The sequence below is a fragment of the Melanotaenia boesemani genome, chromosome 12, assembly GCF_017639745.1.
Source record: "Melanotaenia boesemani isolate fMelBoe1 chromosome 12, fMelBoe1.pri, whole genome shotgun sequence".
NCBI classification, from domain to species: domain Eukaryota; kingdom Metazoa; phylum Chordata; class Actinopteri; order Atheriniformes; family Melanotaeniidae; genus Melanotaenia; species Melanotaenia boesemani.
In genome coordinates, this window is record NC_055693.1 from 16,613,328 (window position 1) to 16,634,014 (window position 20,687).

Genomic DNA, 20,687 nt, shown 5'->3' on the forward strand with positions numbered 1-20,687 from the left:
GACGAACAAAGCAGACTGCTGACTGAAACAGACATACTCAATAGGGGCACTGCTGCAAATGAAATGCCTTTGTGCTTGGAGCCCCTACAGATTCCAGCCTTCACCTCCATGTCTGCCACATGTCATAATCATGAGCGTAACCAACTTCAGATTTTGAGAAGACAACAGGTGCAAAGAATCTTGTGAAATTCTTTTTATCAAGCATATTCTATCAACAGCAAAAAGGTTTCAATGTGAACCTGTGAAATGCAGTGAAGGGTATTCAGAGTTGCAGGTAGTCTAATTTATCTGTGCGCACGTTTTGAAAGACCTATGTCGATGAGGAAAAGCAGCATCTTACACTCTATAACACACAGCGCTCGAGGGCACAAGCACAGAACTCTGTACATGTCAGAGCTGCATGCCACAAGTTAAATTAATGAATCTTTAAAGGTTTTTTTTTTCTTTTTTTTTAATGAGAGATTCTGTTGTAGCTTTTTATCAAGCCTCTTCATATTTCACTGAGGTGGAATGGTGCACCACATTTGCGAGGCAGAACTAATGCTATATAAATCTCAAGTATTAAGCAGGCCCTGGGGACATCATCTAAATGAAGATTTTACACCAATTTAAACCTGCCTGCAATTTGATTTCTGCCTTAAGTGTATTTGTTTAACAGGTGTTGGAGATGCAAGCGCTTCTCCTCTAAAGTGTCACTATGTCTCCTTTATTAATTTCTGGATTGCAAGTGGGCGGGGGAGTATGAAGAGAAATGGGAGTTGACAAACACTAATCAAAGGTTGAGAGTGGGCTGATTCCACCATAGATCCAATGTACTTTTGCTTCATTTGCAAACTAATGATTTAAACCCCCACAATCTGTTTGAGGTCAGCTCCTGTGTATTTTGGATACGCTTGGCTATTAGTATCAGTGAAAGCTTCAGATGTGTCAAGCCTGCTCCCCCTCTAGTGATAGTCACCTACTTTAATTTCCCTGCAGGCCTCAGAGGGGGATGAATTCAACTAAAATCACAAGCTGTTTTGTTGGCAGTCCTTTGTGGCCTATAATGAATCTAATGAATATAAAGAGAGGAGAAGTGAGGGAGGGGGGAGAGGAATGGAGGTGAATACATTTCAACCACGCTGTGTTGCTTTTACTTGACGATTTGTGACCCTCAACAATGGGACAATGGCGAGTGTTTTTGTATCCTTAATTTGCCTTTGTGTTTCAGCTTCATCTCTTTCACCACCAAACACTGAAAGTCGCCAGTTGAAGAATAACTGCTGACTCCATGGTCTGTCAGACAAAAGGGAGGTTTAAGATGAATCCCTAACTATCAGCCAACCAGAGGAGCAGAAAGGGAAAGGGGCTCAAAGACAACAACAGGCAAGTCAAAGGTAGAATTAACAGACATGAAGTCTTTCCTCTCCCCTCAAATGCACCACAAACAGCACATCTACCTCTTAAAAGCTGATGAGCATTTGCATTCATCTTCAGAGAAGTGCTACATCTGATAAGAGTAGATGTTAGTGGAGGTAGAAGCCAAGTGAAGCTGCAGAGCTGATTTTACAGACTCCTCAGGTGGCAGGCTTGTATAAACAGCTTTGTTCTTTTCACAAAATGACCACAGCAAAACTAAAGCGATCATGTACTAAACATTTGGGCACATGAACTTTTAAGTGCTGCAGTGTGCAGTGGGGAGATCATAAAAAAGTTCTATGTCATTGGTCCATGCCGGTTTGCTCCCCAGTCCCTGTAATGATTTCTATTCATAAACATGGAGTGTGCTATCCTCCACCTGGCAGCTGCCTCTGTGCATATGAGATTACTATTATGCATCTTCCAATCCCAAGGATAAACATCTCCCCACTTTTGAAGTTTGCAAGCATGAGGCATATTTTAGTGCCATATGACTTAAGCATCCCTTCAGGTATCACTTGCAATCTTTTCACATTCTATATACATTGTTCAACTTTAATGGGTATCTAATTTGTGTTATCAGCTTACAGGGCAGTAAGTAATAATTTGCATGGCTGCCCTAAGCAAATATGCTTCCATAAGCATTTCCGTAGTATAGACACTAGAATGGATTAACCTCCATATTGGCTATGCCCTGATGGTCAATGTTTTTATTTTTTTAGTTTGGTTATTGTGTGGATTAACTGTAAACTCTTCTATATTTAGATGCAATGTTAGATAAACTTATAGAAGTAGTGAAATGGCATTTATGGACAATTTCTAAAGACCCCTTTACTGGAACAAACACATGACATAACTTTGCATTTGATATACTGTCAGTGGAGACATGCAGTCTTTGTTCTCTCAAAAATTCATCTGTCCTCTGCCCTGTATAACAAATAGAATTATTCAGTATTGTACAGTTGTCTTTCTTTGCTTCAGCAGTTCTCAAAGCACTCAGGCATTTTTTTCTTCAAACGTATTCGTGTTAAAGCAGTGATAATAAAACTGTGCAGTCTGAAGGACATCATCCTAGCAGCTGTACACAGCAGAGGCTATAACAGCTGATATGTTCAGTCCTCAAGATGCACTAAAAAGCTCAGAAAAGCCCCTTGAATTTGTCCAAGAGCCCCTCCCCACTGCCCCTTACAAGGTCTCGCTCGTTTCTCACAAGGATTTCGAAAGGCAGTTGCACTCCAACATACAGTAAACCCCCATATCTATGCTGGTTGGAGTACAGCTGCTCGGTCTACAGCCGCAGGTTAATCATGTGGAGTGTGTGTTCATGGTGGTAGTACAGGGTAAACAGGGATGCATCAAATGGAGTGGCTTGATATTCTACTGGCTTGCATCAGGCATGTGTGTTACGCTTGTTAGCTTAGTAGACAGTTAATTGCCATGGTGGGTGGTTAGAGTGCTAGAAGCCTGATCTTAGGAATATGTCATATTTGTTAATTGGACATGCAGATGCAAATATTGTATGACAGACTGTGACCAACACAACCGCAACATAAATACGGTTAAGTTCAGAAATGTTCTTGGCCCAGAGATATCCCTGCATAAAAGCTATAAAGACAACCCACTGTTTATCTATTTATTTATTTTGTTTAGCTATTTCAGTTCATGAGTCGATGTGACAAAAGAAATGTGGGAACACAAAAAAATCCTACTAAAACAGTAACCTGCCAAATCAGGATTTGTTTTTGAGTCTGTGTACAACAGTCCCACTCTAGTTGCGAATTGTTGGCTCGATTGTGTTATCTGCTGCTAGAATTCATGTCAACCATGTGCAATCTGAACTGTAAACAACATGAATGCAAGGAGCACTCAGGTTGCACAACCTCATTCATATTCCTAGAAGGAATTGTAATTTGCAAAACACATCAGATATCTGACAGTGGGGCACAGCCTCTTTAAAACTATGCTATTCAAACTAGCACATAGTTTGAAAAGCTTATCCATAGATTGATTAAATTTGTAAAGATTTTACATCAAAAGAATTTCTGATTAAAGCTGTATGCAACCAAGAAGCTACTCTTTTGTATCAGGTCTGCAATCTGCCTCACTTGGTTTAAATTGTTGTTAATGCAGAAATAATATCAATGCAAACTATATTAATAACCATGATGGGAGAAGCTAGAGTAATGTCATTTAATCAATGAAAACAAATCATGTGCACCTCGCTATGATTATCAGGAGGAGTGTGAATATTAATGTCTGGGTCTGAATCAATGTTAGGGGTTGCATATATTGCCACCTGTGTTTACTCATAGTTAAGACATTTCTTTCTTTTATGTTTCTGCTGCATCCCTGAAAACAATCAATGAAACATTAAATAGAGATATGATACCAGCCATTATAGTATTTCAGAAACACTAACAAAACACAAGTAATTGTATTATTGCAAACTGTAAAGATGGGATGTTCAAATTTCAATTAACTTTGGTTTGTATTTGCTGATATTAATTAAGAGGGCTTGCAGAAGGACACAAAAGAGACAGGTTTATTGTCTTAGATTATTCTCATGAAAGTAGCATTAGTATGTGGCACAGCACTACCTAATTAACTAGCATGGGAGGCGAGACATTACACTTGAAACCTTTTGATTTGTGGGCGGTAATAGCATTGGGCAAGAAACAGATTCTTTATTTCATTATTTGATAAGGAGGCCTTTAATGAAAATATCAGCCCAGGAGCAAAGCAAGTCAACATCACTACTTTAGTGTAAAAAAAAATATCATGCTTCAAGGAGTACTTTTGCAGGGGAGGAATTACCTCATGACTACAGTTCATTAAATAAAATGTGAAACACACCTGGTGGGCTAATGGAGGGCAAATGTATAAGTAGCAGCATGGTCGTAAGGAGATGTGGCAATCGAAGACAAAGCAGCATCTAAGCTCTCTTTGACAGGTTAATGAAATTCCTGCTGCTAAGTGTTCGTGTTGTGAGGCTCGGATCAGTCGTATTGAAGCTTCTCTGGAGTTGGTGACATGACAGTGTTGTATCACGGTCACCGACAGCAATCATAACATCCCTATCCTCCAGATCCAAACCTTGTTTTAAAGTCCCTTGGCAGCAGGACTGCTTTAGGGGGTCAAACACACAAAAATCTCTGAACAATAACAGGCCAACTATCAGTTACATCTCTCACCTGTAATCACCGGCCGGCATTAAAAGCACTTTTTTTTCCCTCTTCTGCATACTTTGACTGTGAATGCTTTTGAAATGAGTATAATGTAATCGGTGCTGCAGATATCTTCTGCTTTTGTGCATCTATCCAAGCAGTGAATGGTTGGGCCTATCGGTTACACTCTGGAGGTGATGTATGCACTCTCTAGAACAAAGATACAAACAGATGAAGGATATAATATGCTGCCCATTCAGACTCTCTCATTTTTCAGGGTTATTTGGCTTTTGGGAAAACAGCTTAGGTGCCACCGTTTTTTCTTTTCCTAGAAGATGTGCTATTTTTTTTATTTAATTTTTTTTAATTAAACTTAATTCACTCACTGCAAGAAAAAGCAACAATTGCCTAGTAAAAGCTATGTAATCAAACAGTTTAGATGTTTGCTATTATAGCTTGGTCAAGGCTGCCAGGGATGTGTTTTTTTTCTTCCACACAATATGTACTGTGAAATACAAAGCCATACACATACTCATCAGTCTGTTTACCCATTGCAAACTTTTAACAAATAAACTTATAAAAAGTTGTGTTATAAAACAGAAAGTGCAACAGAAATTCATTTTAAACTGATGAGACATAAAATTTCCATTACCTGACAAACAGCATCATTTTGACATTATCTTCAAGATATAAAAGTTTTTATTCTCTGACTGTGATGTGTGTGTCAGATTATCCACCTGGCTGTCCATCTGTATTACTCTTTCACTTCCACACTGACGGTTTCAAGAATAAAGACACAGGGTTTAAATGCATCTCCCCACTGAACAGACATTTTTTATCAGATGTGCAACAGATATTGTCAGTTTAATCTTCGAACACAACTACAGCAACATTACTATGTTTCTATTGAATAAAAAAGACTGCGGAATTTAAAATCAACTTTGGGGTTAGGTGTAACTCGCTTTTCCAAACTTTTTTTAAATTAGAATCTGAATTATTTTAACAGATTATTTTGGGGAAACAGCATGAAGAAACACAATTATGTCTTCAAAAAGTAAATTAGGGTAGTAGCATTAGAGTTTTTGCAGAGTACATGTTTAACATGATGCAACCCTTGTGTTTAAAATAGATACATACAAAGGAAAGGAAGAAGCCATTTGAGCAATTACACAGAGACATAAATTGTCTAGTTCAAATACTCTGCCCTACTTTATCAGGCATCTCCAGTATTGTCCATAGGGAGTTAACTTTTAGACTGTTTACTGGCTCAAAGGCCATGCATGCATCTGAGGCCACATAGGAAAGATAATGTATCCCAGGCTACAAAAGCAGGCAAATCACTGTGCATTAAGACTGGACACACAATAGACAACAATGCCTTGCATAAACACTATTTAGAACTATTCACATGGCATTGAAGAGATGGGCGTCGACTCACTATTGCTGCAAAGCCGGCGCATTGTGCAGAGGTGAAAAGAAGTCTAATGAACAGGAAGCCTTATTTGAGAGAGCTGACAGTAACCATACAACAGCCGCATTGTGTGCTTGCCACCAACCCTGTGGGTCTCTACATTAGGAGAAATGATGAGAAAGTAACCCGAAAAGACACAGTGGGCCCTTGGACCCACGTAAATGCAACCAGACAATAATGGGGGACACAAGCTGTCCCCACCTTTACCCAAAGCTGCACGTTTACATGCACTGAACATCAACCGCTCTCATGGCCAAGGATAAAAGCCCCCTGGCCAGAAGGAACTTTGAAGTACATTTGGGTTAGTTTACCACCAAAGACTGCAATTTTAGTGCAGCAGCAGTTAAAATATATGTCATACATTTTAAATTAAATCAAACTCTGCAGGGGGAAAGTTGGAAACTCTAAAGTTTGCAGCACAAGGACTCTCTCTACACACACATACACACACACACACATTCACATTATGCCCCCTGCCTCAAGCTTCATCAGTCTTTAACAAAAGAATGACATCACCAATAAGCATAGCCTTTTATAGCTTTAAGCAATAAGCCTTATTTACTGATGAGATAAGCCCTTGCCTATTGTCTACCTTCCACTTTGCTTCTTTCTCTCGCAGTTGAAGAATCAAACGGCACTTTTGGAAGGTGGCAGAGCATGTCCAGGATTTAAGGCTAAAGCATGCAAAGAGATTTCCTATTTGGTAGCCTTTCAATGGGCCACATTAGCCAGTTTAGTTCAAAGCAGCAGGCACAGGTAAAGTTACAGAAATGCAAGCTTCTTTGAAAACATGCTATTTCATATCAGTGACTTTTTTATGAATAAATAAAATACTGTTTTTTAGGTTTCTTTAACATAACTTGCATAATCTTTAGAAACAGTACTCCTGCGCTACAGTTTGAAACACACCACAGCCTGGATAATTTACAAAACATAATCATCCATTACTTATAGGACCTGTAATTACTGTTTGTAGCAGTGTTACTCAGCCAGTCCAGAAAGCAAAGACAGGGTAGTCACTAAACTGCTGAGGCACCATGATACAGTATTCCTTATTACAGCTTCACCTGTGCATGTCGGCAGGAAGTTCTAGCAGTTCCTGTTTGTTTATGTGTTTCTCTACTTTCATGAAGTCAGTCAGAAAAACTTGGTCTAACTAGGTTGTTGTGATATAGAAAATATAGCATCAACACGTTCTAAATTGAGAGCCTATTTTTAACAAGATAAAAAGTCATTTCCTAACACACTACATCCAGTGTCACCACATATATCTTAAAATGTGCCATTTGTTGTTTGTTTTTCTGAGCTCTACACAGAGTCGCGTCAGGCCTTGGGAACTTGTCAGATATTCAGTTTGTAGTCACTTTAGAAAGGCTGAGCACAGAGTCTCTGGGGAATCGCTCCAGTCTCCCCATCTCCCCCACCCCATGTCACCAGCCAGGAACAAAGCCGCCATAGTCAATTCTCCTAATTTCACTGCAGCCTGTCGAAATCCTGTTCTCCTTTTCTCCTGCTCTTCAACAAGCACTTTATGTTGGGATCAGTCAGGTCTGAGTTGCCCACAAAAACCTGAGGCTCTCGCTTCATCGTCTTTCAGCGCCGGGTTTGACACTCCCCAGCTCCCTGCCATTCAGACGCCTTCACCATGCAATTTGTTTCCATTTGTCAAACAGCAGTATCCATCACAAAGGAAAATGCTGGCACAACAGAAAGTTTGTACAAAAAACATTGTCTCCTAAACCCAAAATGGCCCTCTGACTACCTGCTTATTGGCCCGTAACAAAACAACCTTAAACAATTTACAGCACTTTCACTTGTTACAGATACTTGTTACATTATTCTTCTCTCAAATGACAATAAAACATCTTTTACTGAATACAGCAGGTATCGTGCCCTCGAATCAACACCAGCAGATCACTTCTCTCTCTCAAAGTGTGGATGCTACAGTTTGAATTTGTCATTTTATTCCCTGCCTCCACATTGTGCTGACTCCTATTTTGTGTTTTATTTCTTTGGGATTAAACTTCATTGTGTTGACAGCCAGGTTTCTCACACATTTGTTTATTAAAGCTATATCAGCACTATGTTGATAGACTTGCTATTTGCACACCTATTCAAAGATGTCTTAAAATGGTGCCATTATTGGGGAACGTAGGAAGGTATCTGCTTAATAATACTTATTGTGCAAACTTTGTTGTCACCATTCTTGCGCTGGTTGTTATCGAGGAGAGAGCAGAGAGGATATATATGCTGACTCTGATGTAGATAGGGGCATGAGTATTTCTATTGTGGCAGCTGCCGTGCGGCGAAGTCCCCGATAGGGTTTCGAATGCTGTCAATGCTGTGTCAGGTGCATTAGCACCTCAGAGACCCATGATGCTCCAGCTGCTGTGTGCCTATGTCTCCCCGGGACCTGGCCACCAGCCTGACACCCGACACAAAGTAATCACAGATCACAGCATTTAATCACTGAAACAAGCACTCCAGAGGACCCCACTGTCAATATCCCACTCTCTCATTATCTGTTTGGATTGCACATCCACACTGTCAGATAAACAGAGTGGAAAATTAAGATTAAAAATATGGTAATTTCATTTCAGGCAGCAGGCTCCTCTCACTGCCCCATTATGCTATTGATTACCTCTGAATTCAATTTTTCTTTTCAATGTAAACTTTAATCTATTCGCAAGCCAACAATCTAGCTCCCAAGGGGCTATTTGAGAGTAAGTAACCATTTAATATGACTTTGGCTGAAGATTCATTGGCTTTAATGAATTGTGTAAATCACTCAGCTTTTAAAGGAGCTGATGTCCCGCAGTTCACGACCCAAATTTAGCCCTGGTTAAATACGCCCTTTTGAACCAAGCTAAGTGTTTACTGACAAGAATCTGAATGTGTAATCATCGGCTCGGCTCGTGTCTGTATGAAGCCAAATTAAACAGTTCTTTTCTAATGGAGCTGGTGATTAAAATGTTAAAATAATAAGAGGGGATAGCTGCAGCATTTTCCCACTGAGACACACTTTAAAAGATCACTTGACTCAACACAATAATCACTAGGTTGTTTTCTGCAACCACTTACCAATTTGTAGCATCATGTCCAAAACCAGTTGTAACCACTGACTGGAGGCAAACACACCATTCAGAGAAGGGAAGGGAGGAAATGTTGATGAGTCAGTGGTCTGATGGAGCATTGTGAAGACAGTACTGAAAAATGTAAGCAACAATCTTTTATTATATTAGGGTTTAATTTAATCTTCTGTAGCCTATAAGTAATGTTTTTTTATTATTTATGATAAACTCAGACAAATACTTCTATCAATAAGACTGTGTTAAAACTGCTAAACATCAATAATAAAGGAAAGTTCTACATTCTTTAAAACAACAGCAGTACAATTAACAAAAGTGTAAAGACAGAAAGTTAATAGTGCACTGGAGAAAACTCTTCAGAGGCATTAAAGATCTGTCCCACATCCCCTGGTATTAGATATTGTTGCCAAACATTACAGTTATTTGCTGACAAGAGCTGAGGTAGACATCCTGTAAAACCACTACAGTCAAAGTGCAGGAAAATCATTCAATTAAAACAGTGCAATTACTAAGAATCAATAGTCTGATGAAGGCACAATAATTACTGCAAACACACACTGGTGTCTCCTCTCAGGGTCTACTTGTCTTTCCAAATCATGACAAGCCTTCAGACCAACAAAACAATGTTTGCTTTAAAAGAATAATTCAAGCCACCAATAATTTATTGCACTGGAATAAATGCATCCAATATCTGAACTCTTTTTTAAAACTCTTTTGAGCACCAGTGCAGAATTGAAGATACCCAGAAGGCCAGAACACATACATAAACACAGGAGTGTGTAATCAATTAACAAGCAAGCAGTAATATGCAGTCAATGAAAGACACAGCCTGCTTCAGATACTTGAGTCTTCTCAGTTCCAGGCCACGCATCTTTGTCAATCAAACGCAACACATACTACACCTACGATGCCTTCTGGAAGTCTGAAGATGTTTTAGTGGACATCAAGGGATTTAAGTGTATCTGGTAGAAGATTTGGCCATTGATGGCTAACATGAGAAGACCGCGGTGAATCTCCAAACCGTCAAAGGGACGTCTCAAAGATGACACAGACGTCCTCAGCACAGCGCGTGTCAGTCACTCGCTTTTTGTCCGTATAAACCTGAAAGCGGATCAGGTAAGCAGTGTCAAATCACAGAATGCAAACACACTGTCCAATCTGAGCTACGATCTGTTAATGCGTGATTTATGACAGATCTAGTCAGAGCGCGGTGAAGGGATTTAGCATCTGCTGAAGCATGCAAAAGTGGCTTATTTAGCTTTAATAAACAACTGTGAAATCCAAGGGAGGATATCTGAGATAATCAGGGGAATTATTTGTGGAGTTAATTTTCTCTAGCAGTGCCTTCTGAGCTGAGAAACTGGATTGCAATGTTTGCTGAAAATGTCGACAAAATGTGTGACTTCTTTATACAAAGAAGCTCTGACAGAGTAACAATCTCAGTAAAGAAAGTTTTGTGAAAAGGAGGCAAAAAGCTTGAGATGTACTGTCTACTCTAGGATTCGCTTTCAACATGTACAAAGGAGCTAGAGGTTGATATCAGATTATTGAATGTATTTAAACCTTGACTGACAACTATAGAAACTTGACACACAACATGTGGACCATCTCAGTATTTAATAAGTGGCGCTTGACAGTTTTGGATGCTGAAGTAATCTGATCTAAGGAGAGAACCCTACAATAAAGAAAGGAAAACGTAAGGGCTTGAACAATGTCGCTACCAATCCTCCAGTGTGCAGGGTAAGATGATACCAAATAATACCACAGTGTGCTGAGTCTTTGAAATCAGTATTTTACTCATTTCACTCCTCTGGCTGGGAAGATACAGTTCCGCTGATAAATTTGTGCGAGGGACAGAGAGAAAATGAAATGATGCCTACTTTTTCTTATTTCACAAAGACCTGTTTGAAGTTGCAATATGGTATCTGTGGTCCCAGACAGATGCACATAAAATGGAATTGAACAATGAATAGCCAGCTCTTATCTGTGCAGTGTCTGAAGGGGAAATACATCACAAATGAATTTCACAGGGAACAAATATGAGCATTCTCTATTACAGTAATCCCCATAGAAAGTTTATCCCAAATGGCGATGAAGTTAAACTCAATATTTCAAAACAGATACAGTGCAAAGAAAGCTGCTTTTCTAGAATCATCGCTAGAAATTATCTCAAAATTACATGATGAGGAGAAAAAAAAAAGATTATAGGGAGAGTTTTGGTGATAATATCAGTGGATGTAAATCTACAAAGCGACAATTTCTTTCTTGAAATTAATATTATGGTGTCGCAAAGCTCCAAGTAGGCTTTAAATTAAAATGGTAATCAAGTGTCTTTGCATTGTCAAGGTTATGCACATCCTCTGTTGCTTAGCTGTACTAGTTTGAAGGTGAGCAACCAAGTCTGGGGTTAGAGGGGCAGTCTGGGAATTAGTGTGCTATGGATGCTGTCTTATTTAGTGACAGACCTGTTCCAGGACAAAGATAAATGGAGCTACCTGTTTGGCTGTTTGCAGCAGTGACGCAGCCTCAGCTCTGCCTGTCTGTTGGACCATCTGGAAGAAGAGCCCATCTTGGTTCTGAAGCAGCATATAAGGCTCGTCATACTCTTGGATCCTACCAGCATCAAGAACCTGCAATCATGCAAACAGTACAATAGTGGGTGGGTGTGTGTTACCGTCTGTATACTTTAAGAAAAACTGACATTCAGCTGTTTCAGTGCTGAGTGATGCATGCAGACAGTGCAAGTTGAATGGGGGAAACAGTAGTTGGGTGCACATAGGAACCATCTATTTCAAGTGACTCATACAACAGCTAACACCTGAGCCTGTTTCTGCTGAAAAGGTACAGCTGACAATGAGAGTGTCCTGTTAGGAGTTCGAAAGTCTGGCACGCTGACTCTGACAGACAGGAGATCAGTGATTTATCCGTGTATTTACCTGGGCATTGCAGAAGCCCAGGGGTGGTCCTCAGTCAAATCCAACAATCACACCTTTAAGACTCTCTAGAAAATTACCATCATCTCTGTCATTATATGCCATGGAAAGCACACAAAATAGTGCCAGTTCAAGCAGTTTGGAAAAGACTACAATTATATCACAGACAAATTTTAACAAACCTGATCCCCTTACAATAGTAATCATCAGTTTGTTATCAGTAAATCCCAGTTTCAAGGAGTGTTTAATACGAAAAGGAGACTCCTGCAGCTGCTGTCATATTCAAAAGTTTAGAAACAGGTGCGCAAGAGACAGAGTTTGTATCGTGGAAAATGTTCCACACTTGGACTAGGCTATTCACATGGGTCCAAATTTAGTTCTCCCTGAGAGTGGGGGCATTTAACACAAGTGTAGGTGTGAAACGGTCCCCACTGTGTGATAGTTGGCTTTTCTCAGCAACCCTCTTGGTGTCCAAGCAGCCGCCAGGTCGTGCCCTGTCCTCCATAGAGGATTAACAAATGCTACCACAAATGGCACTAATTGGCACCTCTGCAGGCAGTAACAGGAAAGGGCCAAAGATCAAGTGGCACAAGAGTAGGTTCAATGAAAGGGAAAGCTGTGAGGGTGAAATCAGCCCAGCTGTTGCAAAATAGGTGAATTTATTATGCCATGTGGCACTGATTATAAAGGGAAGAGCTATGGATCTCGTGTGTTTGGCAGGCAACAATAGATGCCAACATGAGGGGCATCTGTTTGCAGGCAATTAAAAGTTCCATCAAAAACCTTAACAAAATAAAACTTCCATTTATAACAACTGATGAGAAAGAAGGAAGGTTTCTTATAAAAATGGCCAAAAAGCACCAAACAGAAAGGCAGGTTTTTCCAACAGCATTTTTCTCTGTCATGATCTTTTCCAAGGACAACACTCGCATTTTCAAAATACTAAGTAAAATGCCACACAATGGAAATTTACTGCATCCTTGCTTACCAGTATTCTGTCACAGTCAATGATAGTGTTGAGCCTGTGAGCAATGGTGAGGACTGTGCATGCCTGAAACTTGTCCCGGATAGTCTGCTGGATGAGGCTGTCAGTTCTAAAGGAGAGGGGAATACAACACCTGAGAAAAGAATGAAGCTCTCTTCCTACAGAGCCTTGGGCAGGGATTTTACGCAGCCCAGAACAATGGCTCATCAGCACCAAAATATGTGCACTACTAAACAGAGAAAATAACTTTAAGCCATCCTTAGCTTTGCAGAGATAAGTTGAGCATTCATTGCTGTGTATTATTTGTGACCATAATTTTCTGGTTGAACCCCACACCATCATACGAATAACATAATATATCAGCTACTTCCTACAGAAATCTCTTCATAAAGTCAGTACAAGGCAATGTATATTATCATTTTCAGAAGAGGGCTTTCAACGGTTTTAATTTCATTGATGCAGCAAAGACACACCAAGTCCAAAATGATTTAGATTGTTATACAATTTTTATCATCTTGGGACACCACAGTAGATTGTAAATGAAGCTGTTGGGTTGTGACTTTCAGCTTCAATTCCAGGTGTTTTTTTTTACATTTTTACATGCTGCATTCTGTCCTATGTCACACGCTCAGAAAGGATCAGACAAATGACTGAAGAGCAGTTTCATGGGCAGGTTTGGCGGGTTGCCGCGCAGTCCAAAGCATGTGCCAATGCAAGGTGATACAGACTTATCAAAAATAACAGAAACCTTCTGAGACAAAAACCAACAGCTTGGTATACTCATATAAAAAAGGAATCGACTGGTATGTTCAGTGACACCACAGGCCCCAGAAAACATTGGAAGAAAACTTGCAGAGAGAAAAATAGGTAAACTAGGCCATGAAACTGTCAAATAACCAATAGCTTTTGAACAAGGAAAAATAGAGAAATGATGAAAAATTGTCTGTATTTCGTAAATAACAGTTAATGCTATAGTTTTCTTAAATCCCCTCAAATGAAAGCTGAAAGACACTTCAATCACATATTAATAGCATCATTTTAAATCCAGCAGTGGTGATGCAAAAAGGTAAAATTATGTTATTTCAACCAGTGTCAAAATACGTGTGGACCTAATGGGACATAGAGAAAGTGAGAAACTAAACTAGTTAATACATTTTAATACAGCTAAAATAACATTTAGATTTTTAGATTCTCCAGTTTACAGTGAAGCTAAACACAGAACAAGCTATTCCCACCCTACAGTGACATATTTTTTAATCGAAGAGTGTGCCCTAACCTCGGGTCTACATTGGCTGTGGCTTCATCGATAACGAGAATACGGTTTTTCCGTAGGATGGCCCTGGCCAGACACACCAGCTGCCTCTGGCCCACGCTGAAGTTAGAGCCTGATTCAGTCAGCACGGTTTCCAGCTTATTGGGAAGGTCTTCCACCACAGCCTTCATCTGCACCTGCAGAGAGGGAGAGCACAGCCCCAACCCTTCATTACTCCAGCATAAAGGCACCCTGTGGAGATGTCTTTAAAGAGCCATCCAAACACACCCATTAACTGGCTGGCACAATGGAGAGCCAGGTCCACTGATGACCTTGGCCAGTGCTCTCTTGTGGCCAGCCTCTAGCTTTAATCCAGGCCACCAAACCCATTCAGAGGCAGGACCAGGAGCTGAAGCCCTTCACTGTGGGGGGAGCCTTCATCCTGGTTGCCCTGACTGCCCAAACACATCTCCCCCTGCACTGTCAATGCTTCCCCGTTACAAGCCGCACATTGAGCTGGGCCCCATGGCCCTAATGGGATTTCCCCCCATGACTTGTGGCGAGCAGGGAGGCTGAATGGCAGCATTGTACTGGGGGACAGAGGGATCCCCCCCTGGGCCGGCGAGGGGGAATCATTCAGAGCCACGCTGGAGTACCTCTTGGAGTGCATTCCACAGGTCCTCATCTGTGTGCTGCCTGAAAGGGTCCAGATTTTTCCTCATGGTGCCCGTGAAGATAACTGGGTCCTGCAGATAGATGGATATAGAAAGAGAAGGCCGTGGCCAGTTAAGATAATGACAAGGGGGACTATGTATAAAAGGGTTAAGACAGGATTTATGGGAGACCGCTAGGCAATGTGTGAGGGGAAGATGTTCACAAAGGGCTGGCTCCTTGCTGGAGCTCTTTACAATGCTCTCACCAACTATGCTTCAATACATACATCTTTTTACTTAGAAAAGCAGAGCTTGTGGACTGGTGCTGGCAGACAAAAGTTGTGTATCTATGTATATAATAAGAAACAAAAATGCAACCATAGCAGTGTTGAAAAACTGTAGGAAATGGCTGCACGTGAAACAAAATACAATATTGGTCAAATCTAGGAGTATCTGTCAATAATCACATCATATCATCATTTTAAAGGCCAGCAGAATATCTCGAACAGCTAGGATGTACAAGACATGTAATCATGGCAAGCCATGAACCTGTATGAATGTTCAACCACACAGTCTTCTTTAGAAGAGTAAATATAGCTCTTTATTACAGTGTAAAGCAAAGAGCCTGTAAGTCCTCAGGCACTGTTCCACCATGCTTCTGTTTGTGGTAAACCCGATAAACAGGAGAAAGCTGGCATCTCCTCATTTCAGGTCCCATGTGCATTTATAAAGCCTGCTCCAAGGCTGAAGTGATTTGATGAACACTGGTCGGCACCCTCTTACTGCTCATGGCACACAGCTACTGTTGATAAAGCTTTCATTTGGTATTATTTCTGCATTGTTTTACCACTAAACAAACACAGCTGGGGTATCCAGTGAGACAGTAACATGGATTTAAGGCACTTAGAAGGTAATGATGACCATGTGAATACATTGATGAAATGTTAGTACCATAGTAAAAGAGGGGACGCAGAGCAGCAGTTATTTATATCCAAAACTGTTATTCAGTATTCCACTGCTGGCTGAGTACACCCTGAAGGTCAAGTTGCCAGATCATCGCAGGGCCAACATAGACAGACAGACAACCACTCAAGCCCTCACTTGCTCTTAGTGAGATGTTAGAAACACCAGTTATCCTAACATGCATGATTTTAACTGTAGAAGTCAGAGAGATTAGCCACTTCATGGTTCAGTCAAGTTATTCTTGGGTATTTTTTCAACAGGTTAGAAAATCAGTCTAACGAGCTGCAAGTGTTAGCATTAGCAGGCGGTGTGGCTCCACAGCTGTTGAGTCCAGGCTACAATATTTAATGTGTTATTTGGACTGATATAGTGTACAGTGAAAGAGAAGCTGAGGCTAGAAGTTTGAACAGTAGTAAAAAGGGCTGATAGATAGAAAAAAGATAGAAAAAAGTTTAAAGATTAAACACATGTTTATTAATTATTAATATAGTGGCTTATAAAATGAAAAAAAATAAACCAACTGCTTAATGTATTTGGATGCATTCGTTTATTCTCTGTACCGCTTTGTCCATTACGGGTCGCAGGTGAGCTGGAGCCTATCCCAGCATTTTAGCAGGTGAGAGGCAGGGTACACCCTGGACAGGTCACCAGTCTATCACAGGGCCAACACAGATAGAGACAAACAACCATTCACACACACACTCACTCCTAGGGACAATTTAAAGTCACCAATTAACCTAACATGCATGTCTTTGGAATGTGGGAGGAAGCTGGAGTACCCGGAGAGAACCCACACACATACTCGGAGAACATGCAAACTCCACACAAAAGAGCCACCACCCCCCAGGTTCGAACCTCCCCCAAGCCGAGGCTCAAACCAGCAACCTTCTTGTAGTGAGGCTGCGGTGCTAACCACCACACCACCGTGCAGCCTATAATTACTTTACTTAAATAAAAACAGCCAAATGAAGAGAGTTGGATTTCTGTGAAATTCATCACTTTTAATCCAAACAAAAATGGGTAACTAACCAAAAAAATAGTGGTTTCCAGGTTAGTGACTCCTGGTTAGTGGTTTCCAGATGTAACAGGAGATCATTCCATTCAAGATCCTGTCCCAGCACAAAACATGGCTTCACCCTCGTTCATATTCTTTATAATGAACGAGTGGACAATTCAAAGACAGCCCTGGTCTGAGTTGTTGACCGTCACTTGCCGACCAAATTTTACTATCTCCAGGTCATTCTAGTTCTTTGCCAGATCTTTCTTTTACCACATATTTTGTTCACAAATTTTCCATCCTGTTGGTATGGATTCTTGATGTTAACATGCAGCACCTTCACTTTTTTTTGTGTGTGTGTATGTGTGCTGGACTTTGTGTCCTCTCCCAAACAATAACACAGTGTCTGACATTAACATTTAAAACTACACTACCCACACCTTCATCTCTCCTTTCCAGCAGGTCAGGCTTACAGCCAACGTGACCACAAACAGTGTGTGATCATGTGGAAACACACATCCATGGCGCTCGTGCAACATAAATATAAAAATCACGTCTCAACAAATCAAATCCTGGGGGGGTCAGAAGACTGAGGACTAATGTCTCAGTTTCCATCCAGAATAATAAAGCTTCAGAACATTAGCTCTTCTACCTGTGCCTTAGCAAAATGTTCCACCTCTTCACCTCCAATGAGCTTTTCCCTCTGTCACCAAAATACCACCTTGTCATTAAGCCAACTGAAGTCCCGATTCGAACTAGTTCTGTGACACACTTTAATTGAGGATTCAGTGTTAGGTCAGAGAAACTGCTTTCAAGCACAGCTTTCTATAGACCGATTATGTGCTCCACCAATTCTAAGCCCTCTGTTTGCCACAGAATTCATTTTACACTAAGTCATTCCTGAGAATTCAATAGAGACTGAAATGGATCCTTTTTAATGCCATATGCTAATACAAGCTTATCATAATCAAATCTGTAGGTGGCAAAAAATGAAACTCCTCACCAGCAATGCATATATATATATATATATATATATATATATATATATATATATATATATATATATATACACACACACACACATACATACATACATACATACATACATACATACATACATACATATATATATATATATATACATACATATACATATATATACACATATACATATATATATACATATACATATATATATACATATATATATATATATATATATATATATATATATACACACATATACATATATATACACATATACATATATATATATATATATATATATACACACATATATACATATATATATATACACATATACATATATATATATATATATATATACACATATACATATATATATATATATATACACATATACATATATATATATACACATATACATATATATATATACACATATACATATATACATATACACATATACATATATACATATATATATATATATATATATATATTCTAGACATGAAATGTCGGCTGGATATCATTTTATCTCTGACGTCTACCAATATAATAAAAAAAAAATGTTTGAGATGATTTTCTCTAAATCCAAGAGACTTCTCAACAAATGTAAGTTTGAAAACTATGAATTCAGTTCAGAGAAACTCCACTTTTCTGGGTGCTGCCTACTTAATGAAAAAGCCAGACCGTATGTGATGCAGATGGATGTGGAGTTTAACTTCTGACTCGTAACCTGCCACTTTTATCAAGTCTCTCCCTCTAGGAGAGGCAGAAAGAGTAAACAAAATAACATCAAACACACATCACATCCATCGCTAACTAGTTTAGACGAGGAAGTAAAACTTTATCTGAAGACGTAGCAATGCCAGAAACCTATCAAATCCAGAGAAGCATTAATTAAACTGTGTTTGGGCATCTTGGCTGCAGAAGAGAAATGTTTGAGGCTTGGGCTAAGTAACGGTGTACATGGGGACTCTGACTGTGAGGATGGGGGAGACTTCTTCTAAGCAGCTTTCCCATGTTTGGGGGGTAGAGGGCTAATCCTCTGTCAGGGATGGGGAACTGCTCTCTTCACAGTGCAGGCCGTGGGAGTCTTTTCCCCTCCCTCCACTCTGCTGACACTCACCCGCAGGCTGGCATTTTCTTAATGCCGTATCAGTTTCAACAAGCGGAAATAAAGTTAAACTGTCTCAAGGCATCCGTTTGTCTCACTTTCAGAAATCCCCAGAGTGATGACTGTAATTCTCCTCACTTGTTTTAGCTTTTTTTTTTTAAAAAAAAGAAAAAAAAAGCAATGCATATGAAAAAAAGGGGGGTGACCAAAGTATGAAGCTGTTGCCATCGCTCATCTTACTTCTCTGTCATTTCTCAATCATGAGGAGTCAGAGAATCTTACAGAAACTGTAAAAAGCAAAGCAGTTTTAGAAGAGAGCAGTTTTTTGTTTTTTTTGTTTTGTTTTTTATTGACTGATACTCTTCGAATATCTTCTTTTGAGCAAATTCAGTCCAAATTTTATCCAAATATAAGAACTGATTAGTGTTACAGTTTTATTTACCAAGTCATTGGCTAAGACAATGTTAATCTCAAGGGTCGCACCTGTGGGATGATTGACATTTTCTGGCGCAGTGTGTGCAGACCAATCTCAGAAGTCAGAAAGCCATCAATCGTTATTCTCCCCTCAGGTTCTGCCAGCCGGAACAAAGCAGAGATCAGGGAGCTTTTACCAGCACCAGTGCGTCCAACAATGCCGACCTACAATGGAAAGAGCTTTTGTTATATTTGTGTTTCACTGAAATGCAGTTCCATCTGCAAAACTGAAATACTTATAATACATTGAGGTGACGTGTTTCTGACTGCTTTACTAATTTATTGAATATGAAATAGTGGAACATCACTTTCCTATAAATATGTACCCGGAATTGTTGCTCTTTTAAAGTACCTGTGGTGGTAATTGCTGCCCCGAGAACCCTTTAAAAATGAAACTACAACCTCAGCACACCTTTCGTTTGGAAGATTCTCCCACTCTTCTTGCAAAAAAAGTTTAAATTAAACCAAGCTAGCTTGGAGAGAGTCTATTTCTGGCCATTTTTAAGTCTCTCCACAACTGCCCAGCTGAGATCAGGCTGCCAAAGGCACCTTCAGAACTCACAGTATAAATCCCAGATGGTCTCTGACCACCTACTAGAGAAAAAACATCCCCACAGAATGATGTTGCCAGTGCCATGTGTGACTGTCGGTATTAAAATTGAAATTGTGACTTTTCTCTCTGGCATACGCCATCAGTTGTGAAATGTTATATGGGCAGTGGTGTCCAGTTAGTTAAATTAGGTACAAGAGCAGCCATCTGCCAACCTGAAAGTTGGTGGATCGATTCCAGGCTGCCCCTAAAGCCGAAGTGCCCTTGGACAAGACACTGAACTCCACTTTGCCTCCTGATGTGACTACGGGGGTTTGAATATGTGTGATAGAGCAAAGCACTCACTATGTAAACACAGAAGTTCTGTATGACTGAATGCGTGAATGGGTGGATGTGACATGGTGTAAAGCGCTTTGAGTGGTCAACATGACTAGAAAAGCACTATATAAGTACAGTCCATTAAAAGTGGGATTTGAAAAGAAGTTCAGCTAATGATTAATATTGAATAAACAGGCTAAAAGTATCTGTATAAGTACGGAAAATAAACATCTTAAGATGGATCTTTGACATGTAAATTGGAAAAAAAGAAAAAGAAAACTGAAAACACGTTTTTTTTTTCCAAAACAAATGAGCAGGGACGAAGGAACCAAATTAATT

At 39.9% G+C, this 20,687-nt stretch overlaps 1 protein-coding gene across 1 annotated transcript in view; it reads right to left on the reverse strand.

Moving 5' to 3' along the window:
• Positions 1-9,307: 9,307 nt before the first annotated feature.
• The window catches only part of LOC121650916 (ATP-binding cassette sub-family C member 4-like), a 44,966-nt gene continuing 33,586 nt past the window's right edge, over positions 9,308-20,687 (reverse strand). The window contains exons 26-31 of the mRNA XM_042002731.1: positions 19,490-19,645; positions 14,949-15,038; positions 14,317-14,489; positions 13,044-13,149; positions 11,618-11,752; positions 9,308-10,223 (exon numbers count right to left, since the gene is read on the reverse strand). Coding sequence (XP_041858665.1) covers positions 10,146-10,223; positions 11,618-11,752; positions 13,044-13,149; positions 14,317-14,489; positions 14,949-15,038; positions 19,490-19,645 — 738 coding nt within the window. The 3' untranslated portion in view covers positions 9,308-10,145. The remainder of the gene's footprint in view (positions 10,224-11,617; positions 11,753-13,043; positions 13,150-14,316; positions 14,490-14,948; positions 15,039-19,489; positions 19,646-20,687) is intronic.